The following is a 25,235-nucleotide window of genomic DNA, read 5'->3' as shown; positions in this document are numbered from 1 at the left end:
GATAACTAGTGATATAATAAATATAGTATCTTATGGTTTACATTTGGTTAGATTTAAAGAATTTTTCAAATGGATGACATGTTGAACAATAATTCATGCTTTACTTGATGACATTAAGGTATTTTCATTTATTAGATTGCAGTGGGCAAGTCTGGCATCAAAGGCTGCATGCTACCCATCAACCTCTTTGAAACTGCATGCCTCTGAATTTTGGTGAGAACTGCTAAGATTTTCCACCATTTTTCAGAGAAAAGTTAAAATTATGTGGAAGTTTTTAAAAAGGTTTAACATCCTCTATTTCGAAAAAACGTAACAGAGAGAGAAAAGAAAGTGCAAAAGACCTGAAATTCTGGCCATGGTTTAAAATATTGTTTCTGGGTACAGAAAGGTTACCATTTTAGACCCACCCGTCACAATATATGGATTCAGAAAAAATTATTCCATATTCACTTTTATGTAACAGTTGATATTCAGTATTCAGTTGATTAAAAAAAAAGAAATATTGCATTATATTATGGTTTGTTGTTACATTACTTAAACTATATCCTATATGAGTTCATACCTCTTGGTCTTTGGGCAGTTCATCAACAAGTGTAAAGAAATCAGATAGTGCATAAAGGAAACCAAGATCTAATCGGAGATCCATCTCTTGAATTAGAACTTTAAAATACCTGCAAAGGTGTTTAACTATTAAATAGTGGAAATATGTAACAATTAGCTGTGCAATTGTTTCAACACCAAGACTGGAACAAAAAGCCTCAGTGGACAGATAACCAAACATTTCATATAACAGTACTATATGCATTTATGTTTATGAAATTAATACTACAACAGCAAATGTAACACATTAATTCTAGTACTCTGTGTTTACTCAAAGAAAAAAAAATCTGTGATTACAATACAATTCATTTTCAACCAAACAAGTTTCTCATTCCTAAGCTAAAAGACTGCAGTGCAATCCTATGTAAGTTCACTCAGGAATAAACTCCAATAATTTCAAATGGAGTAAGTTACAATTGCATCCCCGAGCAATTGCATCCCCAAGTTAAGACTGGAAAAAGAATATATACTTACTTTATGCGTGATATCTGAGAATGTCCTGCAGTTCTCATCACAATACTGACATCAGTAAATGGCTTGGGTTCTATCAAAATTTCCAAATAAACATAGATGAAAACATACATTCATGGAGGGTATAATTTATTTTAATATGCAAAGGGTAATACATATAATTGATTTCATTTGCAAAGGATGCAATGAAAGAGTTGAACAAATCGAGGAATATGAGAAATAAATAAATAAATAAAGCATACAGTATATGAGAACAAATGAAGCCATTTATTAAAAGGATAAGTACACATTCACAAACATTTTAAATTCTAAATCCTAGCAGGTGCATGTTTAGGATAGTTTAGTGACATCATTGATTAATTATTTTAAGATTTCAATGACATTATCTAAATATTCTTGGACTACGAGATTTGCAATTTGTAATTACATATGTTCCAGGCTCACTGTATATTTGTCAAGCAAGAATTATCTGTAACTAATCAGTTTGAAGAAAAGACAAGTGATAGAAACTTTATCTCCAGATTACTTCCATTCTTGGAAAGGAAAATGTGGGTGAGATGGGGAGTGATAAAAATATGACAGACAGACAGACAGACAGACAGACAGACAAATAATCATTTCCCCCCCCTAAAAAGCAAAAGTTTGGCTATTCTTCTTTATTGAAAAGCACTTCACCCAAGTGAAAAAGGGCAAGTATTTCCATAATACGTTTTCAATGGAAAGCTACATATGTTTAGCTTATTTAGGAAATTTAGGAAGAAATATATAATATATAATAATAAAGGCGGGATATATATATATAAATGTATTCACAAAATCTAGTGATCTTATCTTATTTTACTCTTCTGTTTTGTGAAAAGGCTTTTTATTTATATATTTTTATATATTTTTCTTTATGTTATTATAGATGCAAGAAAAGCATAATAATGTATTAAACTGTGTTAACAAACCTGAATCCAGCGAAACGGACTTGGGAGGTTTAATAGGATAGAACACAAAAGGAAATATGGCTCCAGGAATCTGATTTTGTATCTGATAGGGGCAATGACAGGACAGTATGTTGCAGGTTAGATGCCATTTGCAAATGTTTTCAAATTATATAAACTGTTATGTCCTAGTTTACAATTATGCTACCTTCACAAATTTGAAATTCAAGATGTCCCCCAAAATACTCTTAATCTATATGAGTCAGAGGCTAATCATCTCCAACTGGTTTGTCCATTAAATAAAAACCCATTTTAAAATCTGAATTTCCATACATTATTTCAGCCTAATGCTGATATTCTTAAAACAAATAACAGGAAATAGTGTTTAAACAGTATATATTTTAAATGATTTTCCATTATCTAACAGTTTTTGACCATGCACGGTGGATAATCTGATATACCTGTATCCTATAGATTTGAACTCTGAAAGAAGACTGATGTTCAGAGGTACCATACTGTACTTTTAAAGCTGGCAAAAAGCTTCTTCTCACAGGAACTTCATATGGCTGTAGTATTTTCATGTCATTACCAGTAGGAGTCAAACAGACCTGCCATTAGAAAAAAAAAAATTCCAAATTTTAATTCATTTTTTAAATTTATCTTTCAAATCAAGTGTCACAGCATAACTCAACTAAAATTAAGCAGAAACTAAAATTAAGCCATTTTAAATTCCCTAATTTCTAAGTGATGTTTAATACATGTAGCCTTTCAACTCTATGCCACTGTAACTGCAATGTTTTAAACTTTTATCGGGAGTTTATTGGGACTACTCATCACTTTTAAAAAAACCTAACAGCTCAAACTTCTCCACGTTTACTCAGAAGTAACTCCAATTAAATTCAATGGGATCTCATCTTCTCTAGTAATAGAATACATATTAGGCTCAGAGGAAGCAGAGATCCAGAGACTGGGGCATATAAGATCCTGGCTACCATCCTGTCTCACATGTTTAAAATTTAGTTACTGAGTTTAGCAGTGCTTCTTCCCACACAATCTTGCAAAACAGAATAGGCATCAGCAAGATAAAAAGCAGAAATATCTACCATATGAATTTAAAGGAAAAGAAAATAGGTTCTTCAGATAGAAGCAACAATGCTGAAGAGGTCAGCACTACTTCTTAGTGATGACAAAAACTTTTGGCAAGTGACCGATGGGTGGAATAAGCATGGACTATTCCGTGCAGAAGCTCCATTCATGGAAGCCACATGTATAGTGCTTGATGTAATCAAGTTGTTGTCACTGCCAACTAAACAGAGCAAGATAGGAGCAAGGACATTGGGTATACATGAGTCACACAATTCAAGTGAGATACTCAGGAGAATGTTTAATGATTATTTATGTACTGGGTTATTTGCTTATATAGGGGCTATTTTGTTGCTTATTGCCTGGACAGTCCCAATCCAAAGAAGAATTCTTTAAAGACCGTTATGACTGTGAATGTTTGAAGAAATTAATGTATAACTGGAGAATCAAGGGATGAATGAAGTTGCATGGAGGAAGTTGCTGTGATAAGATGCTTAGCCTGGGAGTTCATCATTTAGCTAGAATGTACCCAGGAAATAGTATTAGATGATACATATTCTCAGATAGGTAAAGGAACAATGTTAATTGATACCAGAATCTCTGCATCTGGAAACCAAAGTGGTATGATTAAAAGGCAATTCCATAAAGAATTTAAGTTCTGCCAAAATGCAGATATCCGCAGATATTCAGAGTCTGGGAGAGCACCTATATCCTTAAGGCACCAAAAGGATGTTAAGAAATTCTTCACTGCATTGTCATAGAATCTTAAGAGTGTCAAAAAAGTGAAATACATGACCGCATGTAATATATGTATGTATGTATGTATGTATGTATGTGTATGTGTATGTGTGTATATATATATATATATATATATATATATATATATATATATATATATATGGCGGTTTACAATAAAATGATTTCATAAATTTCAATAATTTATGAAAACAGGAACAGATTTTCTGAAGATTCACAAATAATAAGAAACCTCTTGAAATGAGGACCAGGATTCCTCTGAGAGCAGTGGCCACTGGGAAGTGAATTCCACTAATGGATTTTGTAATTAAAAACAACCAATTTAAAAAAAAACCCACTACCATTCATTCCACACTTAGAGGAGAATGATGAAAAACAAGGAAAATAGAGAGTTAACTCATGCTCTTTGGGAAAAACAAAGATATTTTTCCCAGAGGATACCGAGCAGAAAAGTGGAATTTATGCCCCTTTCAGTTTATATGACGTTACAGGGACATTTCCCTCCATAAACTTTTGTCTACTTCCAGACAATTTTGAATGTTGTTCTGAGATCACAAAGGAAAGCTACAACAGATGAGGGTAAGCGACTGGAATCACAGTAATATGTTTTCACTTTCTCTCCCAGGCAGCAAGAAATAGTTATATACCATCATTTTATTAAATGAAATTTACCAAGCCTCTGCTATGGAACAAATGGCATGCATGATATAACACTAACATGAGACAGAAAAGGAAAAATGTGGGCAAATGCTTGAAGGAACCTAGTATAAGCATAAGCAAAAGTGTAATTACACTAAATTTTATACTGGAACTGAATTTTAAACAGATTTTTTAAAAAAGCCTTCAGTGTTACCGGAGTATTATCATCAAGTGCCACTACTTTATTTTCTGTAGGTGAGTTATCACAGTATTCAATAAACTCTTTCTCCAGCTTGTCAGTTTGCTTCACACTCAGTGGCCTCCATCTTGACTTTTTCTTGGGTTTTGACTCCCAAATTACATCAGAACTTGCAAGTAAATTTTAAAAAATTGAAAAATATTGTTTATCAAATTGTAAAACTGTGATAAGCAATAAAACTTTATTAAATATTTGAAATTTACTAACTCTTGAAAAACAAAAACATCTTCAATTCCAAAAAAACAGCATTTTAAAAAAATTTTCATTAAAGCTTTTTGGAAACACAACATTATTATTCTATAACTGAAGCTTGAATGTACTTACTAAAAGGTTACTGTAGTAGAGAGATTCAATCATCATAATCCTCAGTTACTTATTACTTAGAAAAGACATATTCTGTGAAGTATTAACTTTAAACCTGGCATTTATATAGCTGATGTCTATAATTGTGCCAAGAAATTATCATTACCTGCCCTAACAAACTCAAAAGTAGCATCTAATGGCGAAGTTAAATTGTTTATCCATAGCTTTATTCAGAAGATAGAAACCTGCCACTGTTTCAACATTTGCAAAGAGATTTCAGGTTACAGAGGGAGTCAAATGTACCAATACAGTAGAAGAGAATATCTGTAGCTCAGACTTGAACTGTGGAGTCCTTGGTGCTCTCTGAGCTTGGTCGTTTGCTTGCAGACATTTCAGTACCCAACTAGGCAACATCTTCAGTGCTAGAAGGGAGTGCCATATGTTCTTTGTTTATATACAGTAGCTTGCCCTACTCAGTAAACAACAGCCTAATCAAGGAACTGTCAAGGAGAGAACAACACCCCCACCAACACTGTCAGGGCAAACTATTGTATATAAACAGAGAGCAAACTCCACTCCCTTCTAGCACTGAAGATGTTGCCTAGTCAGGCATTGAAACGTCTGCAAGCAAACAACCAAGCTCAGAGAGCACCAAGGACTCCACAGAGTCAAATGGCTTCTACACAGTACGCTCACTTCTAGAGTTAAAGAATCTAACTTACAACACAAACTTACAAACCATAATTTACTATACAGTATACATTGCTAATGTTAAGGAAGAGTCCCTTTTAATTATTTCAAATGTAAATGGATAAATTGAATATATTAGATATTCTTACCTTGTGATTCCAATGTAAACTATTTCCTGCTTTAAATAGTTATTTACTAAAGAAATTCCAACGTCTTGTAATGACACAATGATTTCCTGTTCTGCTAATTCCACTTTTTCACTTTCATATGTCATTTTGAATACCTTTTCATCTTCAGTGAATAAGATTATACGCTGCAAACCTTCAAAAAATGAAACTATATAAATGTGCTTGGCTCCCACCTGAATTGGTGTCATCAAGTCCTAAAATGAAAGATAAATATTCATTATCAGTCATTCTTCAAAACAAGTGTTGCTGGGAAAGTTCTTGCTTCCAATTTTGGTAACATACAAAACTCCAACTGGACTATGCTTTAAGGTGTGCATAGGGCATTCCTGCAGCAGGCAGAGAATACACCAATTCAGGCTCTCCAGCCTTGGGCACAATTATAAAGAAGCTATTTAGCATTCACAGATTTAAAATGCTATTTTAAAATTGTTTAAATATTTTAAATATAAATTGTTCTATACATTGTTTATTTGTCATATACGACTTTCATGAGTTTTCTGGAAACTTTGTGTATGTATACTGTATATGGGTGCTTATGTATGCATGTGTGTATACCTGCACACACACATGAACACACAAGACATATATGCATGAATAAATCATGACAGTCTTGTGGTTATCACTTTGGCAGTAAAATAGACCAGTAAAAATATGCTGCTTTCTCCATTCTCAGATACACAGAGCCCAAACAAACCCAGGATAATCCAAGAAGAGTTATTCTGGACCTATGGCATTCTGAGAATGCTAGTTTACATGGGAGTCTAAGAGGAGATTAATTAGTTAAACTAAAATGAAGGGATTTATGTAAGATTCTCACTGCTTAAAATAAATTAATTCTTAATTGGGAGAAGAAATATATTTGTTCACTGAAGTCATGGAGAATTAAATTGTAATAATAATATGTAGTGTAACTCATTAACAATGTACAGTAGCTCTATTATTATTACACTTTTTTAAAGCCTCCAAAGATCAATCTTATGAGGCTTGATTGCAATTAATAAATTCACTCATCATGAGTATATCAGTCTACCATTTTAAGTTTTATACACACACATACACACACAAAATATGGACTATATCACAAAGTATATGTGAAGTATTGTAATTTATATTCCATGATTATGAAAAAAAAGTATCTTTATCGGTATAACTGAAAAAAACTATGGTATCCAAACAAATGATATTCGTTAGAAAATCCTGCTCTAAACAGAGTGGTTGTTGGATAATTAATTAGAAGGATACAAATATCAGAATGAACTAACGTGGCCTAACCATTAAATTGTTAGTATACCTGTGGTATATCACAAAGTGTATATGTATTATTAATTCCATTACTAATTCCATTAGAAATTTGCAGCAATTTAGAATTGATTCCAGAAAGATGCTTGGAAGCAAATGAATATAGCATCTGTCTGCAATTTCTTTCAAGAACTGCAGACAAGTGCTATGTTTGTCCCATTGCATACTCCAAAGCATGTTTTCAGAATCAACTCCAATGTTTTCCACAATCTTAATGTATACCCCAAAGTTTGATGTATCTCATAGCATGCTATGCTATATGTTTGATTACAAAGCTTTTCTAACATAACCAAAATGCAAGCCTATATTCAGTATTCTTTGGAGTTATTTTAAATATGAGAATATATAAAAGGCTTAAATTTTGCTGATGCCTCTTATTAGAAAAGCCTTCTTCATTATGGAAGCTTCTAAATTAAAACCTCTGGAGACATAGTTATAGACGATTTAATCAACTAAACGAGCAACTGTATCTCTGATAATGGCTGTTAACCAGAGGTAGAAGTGTCTGGGTTGTCCAAAATGAGTCTGGACAATGGGACAAATTAGATACTCTTATCTAGATAAAGCCACAAAAAGTCATCAAAGTAGACTGGGACTCAATTAGCTACCAACTCATTTATTAGCTAAAGTCTTGTGTAAACTTCTACATTATTCAATTTATCCTATCCTAGATTTCCATTATCCCCCCCTCCCCCATTTCCTGGATATATGCTGCTGACTGTATTGATCTCAACTGTATTCTAAACATCCCCCCTTCAAAAAAACAATTTTTTTAATTGTAGGTATCATAGTGATTTGAAACATTATACATACATCTTTCTGAGTTACTTCTCCACTGCTCTTTCCACATTTCCATTTCAATCTTCTAGAACCTATAGGATCAGCCCATGTATACAGTACTGCTTTATTTGATTCTAAAGTTTCTTCCATTGAATAGAGAGAGCTGCAAACAAAAAGAGGAAAATGTAGATTTCAATGCACAATACACCTTCACCAAACTTATTTTTATTTTCCCCCAAAGCAATTATTTTCCAGTGTTATAACACTTCTGTCAATTAACTCTGAAATCAATCGAAGCAAATATTTGTAGCTCAGGGTTGAGTGTGGAGTCCTTGGTGCTCTCTGAGCCTTGTTGTACACTCCCTTACCAGCAATCAACACCCAGATATGCAAAAATCAACACTAGGATTAACACCAGATGAACCATCAAACAGCACAATACACCCTAATCAAGGAACTATTAACTCAGGCAATCAACCAAGCAGCAAACAACAGCCCAATCAAAGAACTCCCAAGGAGAGAACAACACCCCTACCAACACAAGCAGGGCAAGCCATGGTATATAAACTGAGAGCAAGGCCCACTCCCTCTTCACACTGAAGATGTTGCCTAGTCTGGCAATGAAACGTCTGCAAGAAAACAACAAGGCTCAGAGAGTACCAAGGACTCCATAACACTGAAATTTCAAATCAGATATTACCATAACTATATAGGATCGGTCAGTTTGAGTTTTTAAAATTAAATGATAGAAGCTTATTAAGCTTATAGATAGACTTAATAACAGACAAATTTCTCAGATGTTTATATTTTATTGTAACCCTGCTGTTTCAAATTCTGGGTACATAAAGTGGCAGGAGTGGAGACAGACTGCAGAGTTTTCCCTTTATTTGAAGAACTTTTCTCTCATTTTTGTTTGGCAGTCAAACAATAGTAACCAGTAAACAGGAAAGACTAGTCTATCAGTTGTGTTAGATACACTATTAACAAGGATGTGTTAATAATACATGGTAATTATTTATTCATACAGCACCAAAGTTTATGATATTTTCAACAGTATATGAATTAAATATTGCATACATACCTTTGTCCATATTCAATTACTTCTTTTTTGGTATGGTTAATTATCAGGAATGGGGCTGCACCATCATGGTAATTAGAGAATGTAATTGTTGTTGAATGTTCGGCTAGGGTAACATCCACAATAATGCCACCAAGCTAGCAGATACATAAAGAGTACATTACATTGACTATTCATTCATGTAATTCAGGGGCCATCCTGCAGCCCACCAACACTTACTTTGTGATCCTCAAGAATCCAAATGTTTCTGATCCAAAATTCGTAGCAAAATGGCCAATTACTACTGTAGTATGATTTTAAACTATGGAAAGGGGTGCATGTTCCCAAACCCTTCCAAAACACATTTTAGTTCTATTCACTCCAACTATATAGATCAGACAGAAAGATGAGAAGTGCAGAAAAACTGCCCATCTCTGATCTTATTTATCATAATAAATAACTGTATTAACTGCAGAAGTTTAACGGATGATTATTGATTTTAAAGGTTTAAAAATACATGTTTCAACATGGTTTCAAATTAAACATCTGTATTCATTTTTGTCATGTTCACCGTTCCAATGTTATCATTACATTGTAACGTTTCGCATGTCATTTGGCTGATGCGTGTTTCGTCTGGGAAGGGAGGAGGATTCCATCTCGTGGGATTGTTATGTGTTAGCAGCTGGATTGGAATGTGTTTGGGTTATCTTGTGTGTTCAAGGTTCCTTTCCCAGGACATCAGTAGAAATGGTTACCAGCACTGGGGGGGGGGGGAGTTTGCAACGGCAGGGCGAGGGGAGGGATTACGTTTGAGCCGAGGGTTTTTAGTTTGTATTTGGCGTGCTTTTGCTCATTCTCAGCTTTCTCTGTATTTGCATACTATTCTTTAATAAATCAGATATCATTAAGTTCCTGCTTATGAGTCTGAGTCTACTGGGATAGGCAATCGTTACATAAAGCTGGGAATCTCAAAAAATTTACCGTTAGCCCCTTACCATTTATTTTGTGAGGGAGAAGTGCTAGCGATGAGCAAACCAAATCCCCAAACCACGGAAAGCGAGGAATTGAGCAAGGGGGAACCCGACTCCACGGTGATAAGAACAGAGAGGGTCCCTACTCGGGAGCTCTCAGAAATTCGGGAGGTGTTCAGCTCCAGCCTGGGAGAAGAGGAGGTTGGAGGTAAAAGAACCCCTGAACCGACCGGCAAGTCGCCAGGTGAACTGATCACTTGGGATGAAACACAGGGACCCCTACCAGGGACATCCAAAACGTCTTGGAAACAGCGGTACCCGAGTTCCCCAACTGTGGTGAGGCAGGAGGTAAAGGAGGATTCCCAAACCCCTGACCGTATAAGACTGGTGGAGGCCAAATTGGAGTCAATAGAATTTATGCTTCAGAAAATATCAATGGACTGGGGTCCCCGGGAGAGGAGGAGAGAGGAGTCTAGTAATAGGCATTCATCCCCTTCTTCGCCCCCACCTTCTTCGGAGGAAAGGAGTAGGACCCGGCGCAGAGAGGAGGCAAGGGCACTGAGGGTGAGAATGTCAAGGTCCCCTCCTTGAGAGCGGAGATCCCTGGGAGCTAAAAGAAAGTCCGACCGCCCAGCTGTGGCGAAGGACCGCCCAGAGTGGGGGTTAAGGACTTTACAGTTAAATTTGATGGAGATCCAACTAAGCTATCGTTCTTCCTTACCAATGCAAGGAGTTACATGGATGAATGGGAACCGTATTTTCATTCAGAAAGAGCCAAGATTAATACCATTGCCACTAAGCTCAAGGGGCGGGCTGCCGATTGGTATGTGCAGTTATGTCAATTGGATGCCCCTGAACTGGAGGAGTTCAAAGAATTCCTGTGGGTGTTGAAGCTACACTTTGAAGACCCGTTAGCTAAAGAAAGGGCAAAACGGGCATTGAGGGAGCTTAGCCAGGGGCCACGATCGGTAGCAGACTATGCTCTGGAATTTAAGGCTCTGGCTGGGAAGGTTGAGGATTGGTCCCAATCTACCTTAATAGAACTTTTTAAGGATGGTCTGAACATGGAGGTCCTGAGGTGGTCGCTCGGTAGGGACGACCCAGATACCCTATATGAATGGATACAGTTGGCAGGGAAGGCTGAGCATGCCCATGAAACCTTCGCTCACAGGAAGGTGATGAGATATTCTGGGCTCAGCAAGGGTTCCCACCCTGCTGCGCCTACTGGAAAGTCCAGTCAACGTGCCTGGGAGGAGGAGAGGGAGCGCTGCTATGCGAAAGGGCAGTGCCTCCGATGTGGAAAGGAAGGTCACTGAGCAGCGGCGTGCCCGAAGGGCAAGACCGATGATCGTTCGGGGAAGCCAATGGGGAAATCTCCCTCCCTACCCAGGAAAATGAAGGCAGCCATGGCTGAAACTGAAGTGGAGGAGGTTCCTTACTTCGGGGGCAAGGGGGAGCCTGATCTACACCAGCCGGCGGGAAACGCCAGCCACCTGCTCTAAGGAGCGCCTGTGGGCAGGTGGTGGTGGACGGGCGCGAACATGTTTCGGTGAGTGCCAACTATCCCACACTGAACGTGAAAGTGAAGTTAGGTTCCCGCACAAGAACCGTTGAAGTTTGGGCATTGATCGATTCGGGGTGTTCGCGTTGCTTGATGCACCCTGACGTTGTGGCTGCTTTGGAGTTACCCAGCTTTCCACTGCAACGTCCCATGATTTTCACCCAGCTGGATGGTTCTACGGCGGGGGGGGGGGGAACCAGTCACCCATTTCACAGGCATGGTGGCGTTGCAAATGGGCAGCCACCGTGAGGGGGCTGCCATTTGTGGTGGTGCCTGTGAGGCATCCTTTAGTCATTCTGGGGATTCCTTGGTTGGTCCAACGAAACCCCTATATAAATTGGGTGCACAGGACTTTGACTTTTGGGGATGGTTTCTATCAAGCCCCTGGGGAGGACGACGCTCCGGAGGCTGCAGTGGGGAGGGCAGTGGCAGCAACCCCGCATTTCGCTGTCACACCACTGGAGGGCTTGCCGGAGCAATACCAAGGCTTTGCAGATGTGTTTGGTGAGAAAGAAGCGGACCAACTCCCACCCCATCGAAAAACTGACTGTGCGATAGAGTTGGTCCCCGACGCTCAACTGCCCAAACCAAAAATTTATGCCATGACTCTAAAGGAACTGGCGGTGTTGAGGGAGTTTGTGGACAAAAACTTGGCCAGGGGTTTTATTAAACCAGCAAATTCGCCAGTGGGCGCCCCCGTCTTGTTTCGAGCGAAGAAGGATGGGACATTGAGACTTTGTACAGATTACCGCGGATTAAATGCGGTCTCGATATTAAACAAATATCCTCTGCCGTTAATAAAGGACATGTTAGCACATCTGGCTAAGGGGAAAATCTTCTCTAAGCTGGATTTGTGGGAAGCCTATTTCCGCATCCGCATACGGGAGGGGGATAAATGGAAGACTGCTTTCAATTGTCCACTGGGTTCTTTTCAGTATAAAGTTTTGCCTTTTGGGTTGGCAGGGGCACCGGGGGTGTTCATGCAACTGATCAATGAAGTGTTACATGAACATTTGTACAAGGTTGTACTGGTATTTGGATGATGTTTTGATTTATACTGAAACGGAAGAGGAACATGAGCGCTTGGTGAAACAGGTGCTTAGCAAACTGAGAAAGGCTGAGCTCTATGCTAAGCTTTCTAAGTGTGAATTTCATCAGACTCAGCTTGACTACCTGGGGTACAGGATCTCTGACAAGGGCATTGAGATGGATCCTAAGAAGATTCAAGCCATTTTGGGGTGGGAGCGCCCGCGCACCCGCAGGCAGCTCCAAAGTTTTCTTGGGTTTTCCAACTATTACCACCAATTCATCCAGGGCTTCGCAGAAATTGCGTTGCCTCTCACTGACTTGTTACGTACAAAGGGGTTGGGGGACACACGCAAGGTAAAGAACCCGGGGGCATTGCTCAATTGGACACCTGACTGCCAGTTGGCTTTCGACAAACTCAAAAGCCTGTTCACTGCTGAACCCATTCTTCAACACCCTGATCCTACTAAACCCTTTGTGGTTCAAGTGGATGCTTCCGATTTCTCAATTGGAGCACTCTTGCTGCAAGCGGATGCTGACAACCGCCTGAAGCCGTGTGCGTATCTGTCCCGGAAATTTTCCGAGACAGAAAGGTGGTGGCATGTTTGGGAGAAAGAAGCTTTTGCAGTCAAGGCTGCTTTGGAGGCATGGTGCCACCTCTTGGAGGGGGCTAAATGTCCTTTTGAGGTCTGGACTGACCATAAAAATTTGGAAGCGCTCAGCACGCCCCATAAGCTCAGTCCTAAGCAGATCCGCTGGGCTCAATTTTTCAGTTGCTTTGACTTCAAGTTGAAATTCATTCCGGGCAAGAAAAACTTCCTAGCTGATGTGCTTTCCCGCCTGCCCCAGGATTCGGTCCAGGCACCTGACGTTGTGGGTACAGTGTGGACAGAACCCCAATTGGGTTTGCAAGCTGTCACATGCAGTCAAACTCGTGCGCAGCTGCCCCCAGCTTCAGTTTCACCGGCTGGGGGAAAGACGCCAATTCCCTCGCAATCGCAACAACAGTTTCTGCTAGAGGTGAAATCTGATACTTGGTTGCAAGCGAATAGGGACAATGTTACATTTGACAGAGGCTTAGCTTAGAAGCAAAACCGCCTCTATGTCCCTGACAGTTTGCGAAGAGAAATTTTGATTAGGTCTCATGATGATAAAGTGGCTGGTCATTTTGGGTTTGTCAAAACCTTGCATCTGGTACGCCCCCAATTTTGGTGGCCCACATTGAGACGTGATGTAAAAAGTTACGTTGCTTCTTGTCCTGTCTGTGCCATGTCAAAACGGAAGGGGGGTAAACCGCAAGGGCTGCTGCAGCCGGTGGCCAGCCCCTCCCGTCCTTGGGAGGAGGTTTCTATGGACTTCATTGTGGATTTGCCTCCTAGTCAGAGAAAGACTGTGATTTGGGTGGTAAAGGACTACTTTTCCAAGCAAGCCCATTTCATTCCATGTGCTTCTATTCCGTCTGCTCAGCAATTGGCCCGCCTTTTTCTAATCCACATCTACCGGATTCACGGTAGCCCCTCCCGCTTGGTCACGGACCGTGGGACACAGTTCACTTCCCAATTTTGGAAGGCATTTTTGAAGCTGGTGGGCACCAAGCAGGTGTTGTCCCCTGCGACACATCCGGAGACTGACGGATCTACGGAGGTTCTTAATTCGACCCTGGAGCAATTTTTGAGGGCATTTGTCAACTATCAGCAGGATAATTGGGTTGATCTGCTACCTTTTGCTGAGGTGGCTTATAACAACGCTGTCCATCAGAGAACAGGGCATACCCCTTTCCATATTGTTTTTGGACGGGATTTTGTTCCCATTTCTGAGTTGCCTCAACCCCCCGCGCAGCCCTGCTCTGCTTCTGATTGGGCTGCTCAACTGGCAGATTCGTGGCCAGTGATTCAGCAGGCGTTGGCTGATGCCCAATCTGCCTATAAACTGCACGCTGATAAGCGACGAGCCCTTCAACCTGCTTTTAAAGTTGGTGATAAGGTCTACCTTTCCACCAAGTTCATTAAGTCCCCTCAGCCCTTGAAGAAGCTGGCTCCTAAGTTTGTTGGTCCTTTTCCCATTGTGGGAGTTGTGAACCCTGTCACGTTTGAATTGGATTTGCCACACAATCTGAAACGTTTACATCCTGTTTTTCATTGCAGTTTGCTCAAGCCTGTCAACCACTCTGATCATTGGCATCCACAACCCCCACCTCCTGCTCCGATCATGATTGACGGACAGCAACATTTTGAGGTGAAGGGGTCCTTGATTCTCGCCGACTTCATGGCACCCTGCAGTACCTCATTCGGTGGAAACACTTTCCCCACCCTGAGTGGGTGTCTGCCCGTGATGTTCAATCTCCTGTTTTAGTTAGACGTTTTCATCTGGCTTATCCTCTGAAACCTGCTCCTTAGTGTTTTTTGGAACATGTCATGTTCACCGTTCCAATGTTACCGTTACATCGTAACATTTCGCATGTCATTTGGCTGATGCGTGTTTCGTCTGGGAAGGGAGGAGGATTCCATCTCGTGGGATTGTTATGCGTTAGCAGCTGGATTGGAATGTGTTTGGGTTATCTTGTGTGTTCAAGGTTCCTTTCCCAGGACATCAGTATGGTTACCAGCACCCGGGGGGGGGGGGAAGTTTGCAACGGCAGGGCGAGGGGAGGGATTACGTTTGAGCCGAGGGTTTTTAGTTTGTATTTGGCGCACTTTTGCTCATTCTCAGCTTTCTCTGTATTTGCATACTATTCTTTAATAAATCAGATATCATTAAGTTCCTGCTTGTGAGTCTGAGTCTATTAGGGTAGGCAATCCTTACAATTTTACCTTAAACTTATGAGAGCTTACCAAATAAGAACACAAGAATATTTGGAGAATAGTATATATCCATAAAATTCCAATCAAACAACCTCTTTAATATTATACTAAACCTTTATAGCAAATTTAAAGTTTTTAAAGTCTTAAAAAAAGTAAGAGAAAAAGAACTCTGAGTTAGCTTGGAATTTCTTATGGCAGAGGTGGGCAGCCAATGGCCCAGAGGACACATATTGCCTTCAGCACCTCTTGTCTACACACTTAAAAATTGGCAGCTTTATCACCAAATTTTAGACACAGAAATTTGGTCATTTGGTGTGGATAAGCATAGGAAGAGGGAGCAGTTTGACCCCTCTGATATTCCCATTCCCACCTTAAAATGCCCCTCCTAAAACCTTCAAAAAGGAAAAAGTATCAGCTCTACTCATCATAATGAAATTGTGGCATCATCAGCCTACTATTTTAACTGTTTAAAAGGCTGGGAGGCAGAGCTGCAGGCAATCTGTCAATCTTTTATCACTTGAAATTTATCTTTATATACTCACCTTGTTATCTAAGTGAAGCAGTAAACAATTTTCTTGTTTATCAAGCTGTATAATTTTTGGTGGAATATCAGAATCTTTTACTCTAACCTTTAACTTGCTTTCATTATCCTCAGGCCAAAATGCAGTACACTGAAATAAGAATGAAATGCATTTGTAAAGAAAACATACTATGTAACTGTAGCTGTCAAGAAACAATGACTCCTTTTTCCTTGAATATAAAGTTATATACAAAATGCTGAAAGCCAATTACTCAACATCACTGAATACTGGAATACAGCACAACAACAAAAATGCAAATAAGCCAAGTCTTTTGTATTGTAATAAAAGATAAGGTAGAACTAGTAAATCATTATTAACAGAAAAGCAAATGGAATACAAAGGAACAATTCATGTATAATCTGTGAAGTTAGATTGTTTACTATGGGTAAGATTGTTTACTATGGGTACACAAATACAGGTATATCTTAAAAAGCTTACCTGCTGGAAAAGTATTGGTATCCAATTTTCAGTGCCTTCTTCAGCTACTTCTAATGCATGTGTACTTCTATTTGTGATCATTAAAAAAGGTGTGAAAGTCACTATTCTAGTGATATTAAAACTGCTATTATGTATAGTGACACCAATCTGGAAAAGACAAAATTGTTTAATGTGAATCAATCTCACTACAGTTAATAATTTCCCTATTTTTTTCCTAAATAAACTAAATTTCTGCAAGAAAAGTAAGATGTAATTCACTCTGTATTCCTTAGAACCATGTAAATTCTGCGATAAACACCATGTGATGAGTTCTTTCATTTCCAGAGATATTATACCTACATATCAGTTACCAGGTTCAGTATTATCTATAGTATAGATTGACAACAACTTTCTCTAGATTCAGGCACATTTTGCTCAAACTCAACCCTATCTGTAGATTGTATGAATTAAATTTGGTATCTTCAGCATGTAAAATATGCTACTAAGCTGTGATGCTTACCATTAGCATTGAGTATATAAGGTAAGTGAATTGCGCCCTTGTCCTAGGCATTGAAATGAAGCAAGTGCAATGTCCATCCAGGTTTTTTTGAGTATATAAACTGCAATGAGCTGAGAGTTACAGGAGTAATTCTCTGTAATATTTTTTCAAAGTATATCTACAATTGTTTGGATAGTAATCAAAACATTATTTTTTATCAATTAGTTTTAAAGGATATTCTTTTTTTATTTCCAATCTGAAACCATTTGTTTGAGATTTTGAAATACTGAAGAACATTGAAATGAAATGCAGGGGGTGGACTGGTCCGAATACAACTGAAAACTGGAATGCTATGGAAAATTATTTGGAAGTCAACCTTGTTAAATAGAATTTTCTTTAAAGTAGGCATACAGAGAAGTATGGCTGCAAGAAGGGTACGATAAATTGACTTACCTGGTATTCCTTTTTGTGGCTCTTACACTTTACAAAGCCATGACTCCCAACTGTATCCAGAGAAAAATGATCAGAAAGTTCACTGTCTGTCACCATGAGCTGAACCTATAAGGAGAAAATTTGTTATTGAAATCAGTAAAATACGGTATGCCTGAAGTACTTCACTTCCACATTTTAGCTAACCAGCCATGCATTTAGTATACTCCAGTTCATTTGCTAGCTATAACACTCAAAACTTTCATTAGGCTATTTCAAGAGCAAGGGGATTGTTCCTCTGTGTTCTTTTCTTATACAGTACTTCAGCAAATTTTAAGATCCCCGAAGACTTCCTCTTTTGGCTCTTTAAAAATGGCAATAATGTGTATGATAACTGTTTATCCTATAGAGTAATAGTTCCAGGAAAGTTTCAAAGTTACAAAACATATAATGCACAATAAATGTTTTTCTTTACTTGAAGTATTACAGAATAGGGACAATATGCATTACTTACTAATGCTCTTTATTAGCCATATTTTTTCAGTGTCATGTTAAAAAAAATCCTCTTCCCGAGTCTTAAACATAACAATCTATTAGAATATAATGATCATTAATACTGGCTTGTAGCATATATTGTTTGTAGATCCAAGATTCAAACCACTGAAAAACTAAGTATGATAAGAAATAAACTTGATTTTATGAGACTGAAATCAATACCTTGTTATCATGGTAAAAGTGTTTAGGTTGGAAAGAAAAGAGAAGTGGCAACTTGTAGTCAGGTGGATGTTTGCGGTGAATACCATCAGCTTTGTACTGCAACATTCGACCAGTCTTATTCACCATCCAATACGGACTGTGAATTGCTATAATCACTTGCCCAGTGGCATATGTTACATGCATAGCTATATCCAAATCTGTCCTATCCAGGTCACTAATGCATGAAAATGTGATGAAACTAATTTCTTGCTGATTTGATTGGATGTAGTACTCAGCAGCCCAATCTTTATCAAGATAGTTAAGTAAATGTAATTCCAGCTTGCTCTGATCCAGCAATGCATTATGAATCTGAGCAGAACATCCATCTTCCAGAATACTGCACGTGGTGCTATATTCCTATGAAAGAAAAGTTCCAACACAGTTATAAAACATATAGTAAATATACTAGAAAGCTGTTTGCATTGCAATATGACATCTGAAATAAGTACCCTTGTTATTTTTTGGGCGATTCTGTTAATAAAAATGATAAATATAAATGGGAAATTATAAACAATTCTTTTATTGAAAAACACACATTTCCCCACATATTATATGGGTTTCTTCTTTGATACCATGATTCATACACATTTCTAGCTTGTTACTACCCTTTAAATTATTTTTGCAATTCTATGCTTACTTGTAGAAGATTTGAAATGTTTTGAATTAGAAATGTTTTGATTTCAAAATGCTGTTACAAATTTGAAACAGGCTGCTCTGATCTTACTGGAAGGGTTCTTTTGCTGTTCTTACTTTACCAGGAGCCTTCCAAACTGAAGTTGCTTTCAGTAATGTCAGAAATGCATTGAGACACTTCCAGTGATGTCAGAATAGCCCTTTTTGGACTCAAAACAGGTCTTCTAAGGTTAAATAGGAAGTTTCAAGCTGAAAGCATTTCAAACCTGAAGTCTGCACACTTTTACATAATGGAAAGAAATTACTTTGGAAAGTAACTTTTGAAGGTTTTGAAATAAAGCTATGTAAATATTTAATTGGGCAAGATGTAGAATTCTTTCAAATCATTCCATTCTAACTAAGTATTTACCTACTTGCACTTTTATTATATCAGTGCAACTTATTTCTAATATATAATTGCAATTGAGAAAGATACCAAATATTTATCCTTGTGATATAAAAAAACAACCCTCAAGTCAAATAGCAGAACAGCTAATAATTACTGAATATAAGATTAAGGCTGTTTAGTTAGTTAGTAAGACTGACCGAAAAACATTAGAAACTCAAGATCATTTTCTTCCATATGTATTTAATATTCACATATGACAGCAACTGAATTCTGGACATGGCCAAGCATATTTTGGTGAATTTTGGTGTCATTTATTGGGTGACACTGAGGATATGTTCTGGACTATAAGATCCAAACCAAGGGAAAGTGGATTTAAGGAAAAAAAAATAATATCACCTCTAAAGAATAGGCAATCTGATAAGGAAGATGATTGCGGAGAATAACAGAAGGCCACAAATGAACAACATATGGTAAATCCCACTGATCATCTGTACATGTTGGGGATATCAAAGTATCTTGCATTGGAACAATGTTGATAATAAGTGGGTGATCAGGTGATTTTGAAGACTGGCATTTCTTCTGTAACAATTTGTCAAAATTCTTCACCATTTCATCAAAGCTAACTCCTTCACTGGATTCGTATTTTCCAGAAGCTTCATTTTCATCAATTACTGGTCGAAAAAACAGTAATGATCTGTGAATAAGCACAATAATTATCCTTATTTTCCTTTTCTATTAAGAACATTCAGTACCACTATCTAGATTTAGACAAACAGCAGTAAAATTTATTATCGATTTAACAATTTTGGATTGCAAGTCTTTTGTTGACCTGTTAGGTAACATCAGTGCATGACTTGGTTGATGGGGGTTATCTATCTTTGTATTTTGCCTGCTTTGTGCAAGCTTGGATGGGTTGGTCCTGTGGATAGATATGGTTTTGCAAGTCATCAATGCTGCTGGGAGAATATTTAGTTGTTGGTAAGGTGGTTCTCTCTTTCCTGTGAATTCATTACTTACTGTGTGATCACTGGGGTTGGCAGTGGTGATGGAATGGCTCAATGGGAAGGTGTTATTCTTTTCTTGTGATTGTTGAATTCTACTTGGTTTTTATTTAGTTAATTAGGAGGTGGCTCTTGTTTAGGTAGGTGTTGGTTCACTGCTGTATGATGCGTAGTAGGGGGATGTGTAAAGTTAATGGGCTAAAAAGTCAGCAGTCCAGAAAGAAGGCTCAGAGAACTCCAGCAATACAACAAAAGAAATTTTCTTTTGAGGACTGGGGCAGGACATATAGGAAGGAATGACTTATTACACAAGTGAGCCAATAGAATCTTAAATACTGAAGTCATGCATATGAACATTGCTTTTATAAGTGGACTATGCAGGCTTATGTACTTATTTTCTTCCTTGAAGCTTTTTTTAGCTTGTTTCTGTATATTGACACATATATCAAAGCACTATAATAGCAATAGTGCAATGGAGAAACATGGGTGGTGGAAGGAACTGCAAAAGGAACTGTTAGTACTCTTTATTTTTTTAAAGAATTTTATTAAGTTTGAAAAAAGAGATAAAAACTACAAAAGAAAAAAAACTACAAAAAGAAAAAAAAGAAAAACGAAAAAGAGTGCGAAACAGAAGAAAAAAGAATTCTGGAGATTACATAAAATGACTTCCGACTTTCAACAAGAATATTCAGCAATTTCCATATTCAAACCCTTACTCTATATCAAACCAAAATCACATTATTTCTATAAATCCTGCCACTGGCACATATACAAATCACTAATGCTATTGCTCCTTCCCCTTACAGAAAAAACAAAAATAATATATAAATCTGTAAATCAATTTCCCTCCCCCCAAAAAAGAACATTTATTTGATTATTTCCTTCCTCTCACTATTCTATATATTTCTGTCCACTATAACAAAAATCAAATTATAAAAACATATAAATTGTCTACTTTTAAAATTAATACTACTACAATGATCTTAACCCTATTAAACCTAAAAACCAATTATTCTACCTTATAGATACCTTATAAATCTTATAGATCAAACAAACCTTTAAAAAATCCAGTCAAATCATTAAAGAACAATGAAATCATATATAGTAAGCCTTAATCAAACCGAATACATATTCTTAATTTTTTATCCCACATCAAAATATACCAGAACATTTACTTGTCTCCATATTACACATAAAGCATTTTTCATAAAGACATCAAACAGCCCTTAATAAATCAAACTTCTCAGCAGAAAACCTCCCATAGAACAAGGCCATTTCATTCCCCAAACAATCCCTTAAAGAAGCAACATCAGTATCTTGCAAGTCAGACTGTAACTCCTTCATCACCAAAGTGTACTTGTCATCTGGCGTTTCTTGAGAATCCATTCTCACTGTCGGGAAAAATATCTCCCTCTTGGTAACACTCTTCCTCTCCCTCCAAAACATCCACAACCAGTTGACACATTTTAGAATAGATATCCCGAGTATCTTGTAGAGTAACTCGAAAGGCATCATGGAGAATCTGTTTGAAATCACAACGAAGCCCAGAATGAAGCTCTGAGAAAATTTCCTTAAGGTCGTCCATGTTTCAGGCAGTAGGTTATGGTGCCCTCTGGATACTTGGCTAGCATGGATAGAAGCTAGTGGGTTAATTAAAGGCTTCCCAGAGTTATTGAGTGATATTGACAAAAGAAAAAGTATAGAACCAACAATTGCAGCCTTCAAGGAAACTGAATGGAAAAGACTCAAAACAGTAGATTCAACTGTAGGAAAACATTAAATCATTCAAATTAAATACAAAAATAATAACGGAGAGATAATTATTCTCAGTCCTCCTTGATATTTAGATGGGAAGCCAGACATTAAAAAAAAAAAGTTTTAAAATTAATCCAGAAGTAATGATAAGCACCAAGAGATTTTGCTTCTTCTTGTTGTAAAAAGCCTCTCTTGGGGTACATAAACTTAAAAATATATAAACTAGGTGGTTTAGAAATGGGGTAGGCTTGACCTAGTGTCCCATTAAGGCTGCAGTGTGGTCCGGAAATGATGGCGTCCCCGACTCCTGTCATCTCTTACCAGATTAGAGCTAACACTGTTGGTGATCTTCAGGCTACGAGGTGACATTCAGGAGTACAAATGGGATAATTCTGAGTGTTTTCTGTCCATGAAAATGCTCTAGGATATCAAGAAAAACCTGCCTTTGCCCAAAATAACCCCAACGCTGCCAGGTCTTCCTGCATAGCTTGAGGGCACAACTGTTCAGTCAGCCATATTCCCACTGGAAGCCATGTTAGTACTCTTGATGATACAGATGTCTTAGCATTATGTTTTCAGTTTAAGTGCCCCCAAATATCTAAACTCAGAAATGGATGTAAAGCCAGAATTTTAAAAGTTGTGGAAATAATTATTGATCTGGCCATACCTGATATTCTCTGGATTTGTGGGTCTCCAGGTGAGAACCTATGGTGAGTTAGACATCCCTGCAAGTGTTTCTGTTAGCAGGGACAGCACAATGGTGAAGATCAGTGGCCAGGCAGCCAGTTCTAGCTGACAAAATTCTCTCCAGAGAAGGACAATTGAAGCAGACCTTTTCTTTTTAGGACTGATGGATACACCGTTAGAAAAGAGTCACTGGAGATTATTTCAATGTATGATTACTGCCACGAGACTATTATATGCACAGAGATGGAAAGATCTGGCACTACCCACCATGGAAGAATGGTTAGTGAAACTGATAGAACTTGCTGAGATAGCCAAACTGACTTGTTTGATTAGAGAAAGGTCATTATTGACATTCATCAATGACTGAAACCCCTTACAAACTTTTTTGCATAAAAAGAAAATGATTTTGTGACTTATGGTTTTGATGATTAGAAAGAATAGGTTATAGAAAAAAGGGAATTATGATGTAATCTTAGAGAGGTTTGATTATAACTGTATGTATAACTCCAAAGAGGAAGACTGGAAGCCATTTCTTTTCATGTTTTCTATTATTCTATTTTCTTTCTTTTTTCTATCTTTTTTCTTTGTCTCTTTTTCCTTTCTTTTCTCTTTCACATTTACTATATGTTTTTCTTTGAATTATATAATTTACAGTTATATATGTAAAATCTTTTAATAAAAACTATTCTTAAATTTCTTTTGTGTGTAGACAAATTTTATTGTTTTCATCAATAAGTATTAGATTTTCTGATGGAGTGATCGTTTCCAAAGATCAATAAATAACTGGGAAGTATTAAACAGCAATATTAAAGAATAAAGAATAAAGGGAAATATTAAAAAGAAAACAGTCCTGAGAGTCTAAAGCCATTTAATAATGATGCAATTGGAAAAAATACAAAATTACAATGAAACAAAACATAAAAAATACAAGGTAAACATTCAATCCAACTATATTGCTTTACTAAAGAAAAAACACCTAATAGTAGTTTACCAATAAGTTACCAATGGGTTTACAAAACAAATAATAATGTAGGAAATAGGAAAGAATCACCTGTAGGAGGTTAATGGTATGTTAAATTCATCATCTGGTAGTGCTACTCCTAAACATTTTCCATCTTCAAATATACTCAAAGGAATTGAAAAATGATTCTTTATCTATATGGAAAAATAAAAGTCTGTGTCAATTGGTTTAACCAAAAGTTGCTCTATGTCACAATTTCATTACAGATGTTAACTAAATCTCTACTCATCTGTGCAATACAATAAAATTTAACTTTTAGGAATTTAGGAAGATAGCCATTTTATAAATACCTTTCTAAAATGTCTTATAATTGTTATGATACTCATATGAAACAAAACAATTAATTTTCCCAAACCTACGATTGTTTAGATCTATTTATAAAATAATCCCCAAATAATTAAAATAGTTGGGGAGTAATATGGAATATATCATTCCCATTGCTCAGTAAACTTTAATGGAAAATATCTCACCTGAATTGGAGAATGTACAGTTACTATCTTGCTCCCTTCAACAGTATCAATTTGACAAACAATAGATCTTACAACTCCTGAGTCATTATGTCTAACTCTATACAAGCTCCGTCCCACTTTTGTCAATGGGATCTTGTCAGTAGTGGAGTGATTCTGAGGAGCTAAAAAAATGAAGACAAAAATGTTATCAGAAATGAAGCCATACAGATCTTTGTGCATCTATGAGACAGAGGGAGGGAGAAAGAAATGAAAAATCAGAAGTTTAGTATTTTTAATACTTATCCTATACCTACATGTGTTTTGATCCAGTTCTATTAGCACGAATCCTATCCTTGTTACACAAAGGTTAATTATATTCCTATTCCCATCTTTATCTGAGTATGTATAGTTTAAATCAAATCAGGAGCACTGGATATAATTATTATTATTATTATTTATTAAATCTATATCACCGCCCATCTCCCCCAATGGGGGACCCATCTCCGTAATTGCTTGTGGACCTCTATATAGTGAGAAAGGTAGGAAGGCTGTTTGCCCAGTCTATAAGAATTCCATCCCACTGACAAAAAGCACTATCCAAAGTCTGCCGATTTTGAGTATTTACTGCTATGTTCGGCTTGCTGCTACAGTGTAGGGATCCTGTGAGTGTACTGCCACCTTGCTGCACAATAGTCTCTCTTCCTGAGTTAGCTGGGGTAGTCTCTAGCATGGCAATTGACTACTCTGTTTTGTTTAACTGGGGGATTTGAGTATCCACACTGAGATTGCCCAATCGAGAGTGATTCAGAATTTCACGCCTGCCATTATGACCATTGACCTGTCCCAGTATCTCTGTATCTTAGCAAGCACGTGCTAAATTTGGTATTCTGTTTAACTAGAATTGGCCATTTGAGAAAGTGCTAGTCTTGCAGCTCCAAATTCATTTGGATGACATGGATCATTTGGATACATTTCAATTGGGGTTGGGTGCTAAGTCTGCTTAGGTTATTTTATGGATGAGCTATGCTAGAAACTAGATGGGAGGACTGCAATCCTGCTAATTGTCCAGGACCTTTCAGTGGCTTTTGATACCATCAGCCATGACACCCTTCTTGGCCATCTGCTAGGTTTGGGTACTGGGGCGGTTTTCTGGTGGTTCCGGGCACCGGTTCCGGGCTTCTATTGGGGTGTGTTATAAGTGGTGCTGAT

The 25,235-nt window shown here is 37.5% G+C and overlaps 1 protein-coding gene across 1 annotated transcript in view; it reads right to left on the bottom strand.

The window, feature by feature from the left end:
• The window catches only part of VPS13A (vacuolar protein sorting 13 homolog A), a 140,214-nt gene that overhangs the window by 20,261 nt on the left and 94,718 nt on the right, over positions 1 to 25,235 (bottom strand). Inside the window, exons 45-59 of the mRNA XM_063295163.1 lie at positions 24,048 to 24,208; positions 23,608 to 23,711; positions 19,510 to 19,807; positions 18,054 to 18,449; positions 17,361 to 17,465; positions 16,430 to 16,576; positions 15,953 to 16,081; positions 9,076 to 9,209; positions 8,028 to 8,157; positions 5,877 to 6,109; positions 4,690 to 4,843; positions 2,459 to 2,605; positions 2,022 to 2,103; positions 1,075 to 1,144; positions 563 to 671 (exon numbers count right to left, since the gene is read on the bottom strand). Coding sequence (XP_063151233.1) covers positions 563 to 671; positions 1,075 to 1,144; positions 2,022 to 2,103; positions 2,459 to 2,605; positions 4,690 to 4,843; positions 5,877 to 6,109; positions 8,028 to 8,157; positions 9,076 to 9,209; positions 15,953 to 16,081; positions 16,430 to 16,576; positions 17,361 to 17,465; positions 18,054 to 18,449; positions 19,510 to 19,807; positions 23,608 to 23,711; positions 24,048 to 24,208 — 2,399 coding nt within the window. The remainder of the gene's footprint in view (positions 1 to 562; positions 672 to 1,074; positions 1,145 to 2,021; positions 2,104 to 2,458; positions 2,606 to 4,689; positions 4,844 to 5,876; positions 6,110 to 8,027; positions 8,158 to 9,075; positions 9,210 to 15,952; positions 16,082 to 16,429; positions 16,577 to 17,360; positions 17,466 to 18,053; positions 18,450 to 19,509; positions 19,808 to 23,607; positions 23,712 to 24,047; positions 24,209 to 25,235) is intronic.

This window comes from Candoia aspera, chromosome 2 (assembly GCF_035149785.1).
Source record: "Candoia aspera isolate rCanAsp1 chromosome 2, rCanAsp1.hap2, whole genome shotgun sequence".
Classification (NCBI taxonomy): Eukaryota; Metazoa; Chordata; class Lepidosauria; order Squamata; family Boidae; genus Candoia; species Candoia aspera.
Note: the sequence above shows the minus strand (reverse complement) of the source record. Positions and strands in the feature narration are given on the sequence as shown.